Below are 2,619 nucleotides of genomic sequence, written 5' to 3'. Positions count from 1 at the left end.
TACTGTCAAATGCCTAATTTTGCATTTCCTTACATTTTTAAAATGACAAACAAAAGACTAAACAAAAAAATTAATAAAACTATTTAAGGAATGTATGCGTACAAATATGCGACTCTATTCAAATGAAAATAAAAAAACACTACAAAACATCTTTTATTTTTGGAAAAAGGTATAATTTTGTAAACTCTAGAACTGGAATAAATAAATTTAACTTTAGCTGACACTTTGTTCTATCTAAAAAATTCTTGGTTCCATATACAAGACATGAGTAAGCAGTCGGCAGCCCTAAACCCTCAAAAGTGCTCGGCTTTCAACTTTGAAAGTTACAAATAACTTTCTTACTATTCTTTTTTGCAAGGTTATAAAATATTATTACCAAAATATATATGTATTACCAATAAACAGATTTAAAGCTTACTTAAATATTTGACTGAATTCTACATATTTCACCAAACTAAAATCCAATTCAATAGTCAGGTTAAAGGCTAAAGCCATAGAATTTAATTTTTTTTTTAATAATAATAAAAACATAATTTTGGGCCCGAAATCATTAGAATATACAAATCATCCAAAATCATGATTTCTGACCGATGGAAGAAGTGTGAAAAAAGCACTTTTGAGTACAAGCCTTTCAAGCTTTACAACTTTAAATTTTTAGAGAGATACGTTTTAAATATAACACAAAATTAATAAGCACTATTTTTATTACTAGATTTTACCCTGTACACAATAGAAACAATTTAAAACCTTATCCAAAAGATTTGTTTTTAATCTTGGGGGAAGAAGTTCTAAATTTGCTGAGGTATCACTATCATCGGAATTATTGTCTTCTGATTCAATTGTTATATCTTGTATGCTGAACGTATCTGAGAGTTCTTGTTTCTTTGTGCTCTTCAACTTCAAGGGAAAAAAAGATATTTCTTCTTGGTCATCACTAGAAAAGGTTGAGTTAGATTGTTTTTTTTTTTTAAGTTTGATTCATTCAAAAGTGAACTTTCGGAATATATACCTTTCAGATTTATAATCAACTAAAGGCTGATTTTCAACGTAACCAGGTATTTGTAAGCGACTTATTGGTATTAAGCTGGAAGATTGTGATTTCTTTGACTAAAAAAAAAGAAAAGAAATACAAATTATTTACTAAGGTCGAATCATATGCTCATTTTTCAGCCACTGATTTCTCACACAAGTGTCCTGATATTGGTTATAGTTGCGTTTAGCTTTTTCAACTTTTAATTCTAATTTTCTCTGAAGAATGCGACATGTATTTGTCTGATGGTAGTAATCAGAATTTCCATTTTCCTCTTGATTTGTATTTAGTCGCCCACTGAAAGTTACTTCCAGATGGTTTGTTGCGTTTTCATTACCCTAAAAGAGATATATATATACAGGAGCATTGAAGAAATATAATTTTAGCTGATAATTGTAAAACATACACTTCTTTCGTTATCAGTCTTTCTTGAATAACCATTGATTGGTTCGAACTCACTACCAATTTTAGTAGCTTTATCTTCCATACTTTTATATTTTTGAAATTACTTTATCCTGTATGTTGCTTTATCTTTGAAATGCACTTATTTAACTACGTCAACTATTTGTTGAAATGTTTTCATTTTGGTATTGGTAGAAATGTCAAATTTTAAAGTTTCAAGGGTTTTGTCTGCGTTATTGATTTTTTTTTGTCATTAGGTAATGTCATCGTCCTGCGCAGTATTATTTATCGAATATATCTACGTATATCGAAATATGAAAGCTAATCGATTTTATGTAGGTATTCTGTTCAAAAATCTTATTTTTAACGAGCTAAAACTGATACTATTGTTTTTGAAGGTTAGTTTTCTTCGAGTTTTTCGTTTTTGTACAAAACAAGATCATGTTTATTTATCTAACCATATTTGGTGGTTCCCCTTAATTTTCCTAGGATTCAACGTTTCAATCTTTATTCATTGTTAATAGTTCATTTTTTTTAGGCATATTTACTTCATAAACCTCATACAATAACGCATCCGCTAGTCACTAATTTTTAATAGGTTATCACTTTACTCTAACCAATTTTTTATATAACCTCAAAAATATTGAGAAAAATGCAAAAATACGATTTTTTGTTTTTTTTTTACAAAAATGGTTGGATTTTAACAAAACCTGGTTAAAAATTGCTTCGTTATGTTTTTGACCTATTTAAAATGTTTTTTGAGCAAAAATTAATTTTTGGATTTTTGACGAAAAAATAGCCTATGTTCAATCAAAAAATTTACTGAACAAATTTTTGATTTTGGAAAAATTTGACGTGATGACGCCCTAAACCGTTGAACGCCGCACAGTGGTGGTGAAAAGTTATGAAATTTGGTACACTGAATGATAATAGTATGGGGAATAAGAAAAAGCTGCCAATTTTTTTAAATTCAAAATGGCGGCTCCAAAATGGCGGAAAGAATGGGCGTTAAAATAGAATTTTCATTTTCAAAACAGTATATAAGCTAGAAATTGGGCTAAATTCATAACAAAAAGGTGTCAGATCTTAGATTTAGGATTCATAGATTCATATTCTTTAAAAAAAAAAATCGAAAATTTTAAAAACAAAGTCCAAAAAATGCTAAATTAGTAAAACACACTTTAAGA

At 28.4% G+C, this 2,619-nt stretch overlaps 1 protein-coding gene across 1 annotated transcript; it reads right to left on the bottom strand.

Moving 5' to 3' along the window:
* Window positions 1-221: 221 nt before the first annotated feature.
* On the bottom strand, window positions 222-1,773 carry LOC129914809 (uncharacterized). Its single transcript, XM_055994213.1, has 4 exons — window positions 1,437-1,773; window positions 1,186-1,368; window positions 1,010-1,107; window positions 222-934 (listed from the first exon to the last, which is right to left on the bottom strand). The coding sequence occupies exons 1-4, from the start codon at window positions 1,515-1,517 to the stop codon at window positions 709-711; spliced, it is 588 nt and encodes a 195-aa protein (XP_055850188.1). The 5' UTR covers window positions 1,518-1,773; the 3' UTR covers window positions 222-708.
* Window positions 1,774-2,619: the final 846 nt, after the last annotated feature.

This window comes from Episyrphus balteatus, chromosome 3 (genome assembly GCF_945859705.1).
Source record: "Episyrphus balteatus chromosome 3, idEpiBalt1.1, whole genome shotgun sequence".
In the NCBI taxonomy this organism is placed as follows: Eukaryota; Metazoa; Arthropoda; class Insecta; order Diptera; family Syrphidae; genus Episyrphus; species Episyrphus balteatus.
This window is presented reverse-complemented; position numbering and strand designations above follow the sequence as displayed.

Excerpts from the sequence above, each read along its gene's own strand:
- LOC129914809 (XM_055994213.1), bottom strand. The coding sequence starts at position 1,517 with ATGGAAGATAAAGCTACTAAAATTGGTAGTGAGTTCGAACCAATCAAT. Across the intron at positions 1,369-1,436 it reads AGACTGATAACGAAAGAAGT|GGTAATGAAAACGCAACAAA; the intron begins GTATGTTTTACA and ends TATCTCTTTTAG. Across the intron at positions 1,108-1,185 it reads ACCAATATCAGGACACTTGT|TCAAAGAAATCACAATCTTC; the intron begins GTGAGAAATCAG and ends CTTTTTTTTTAG.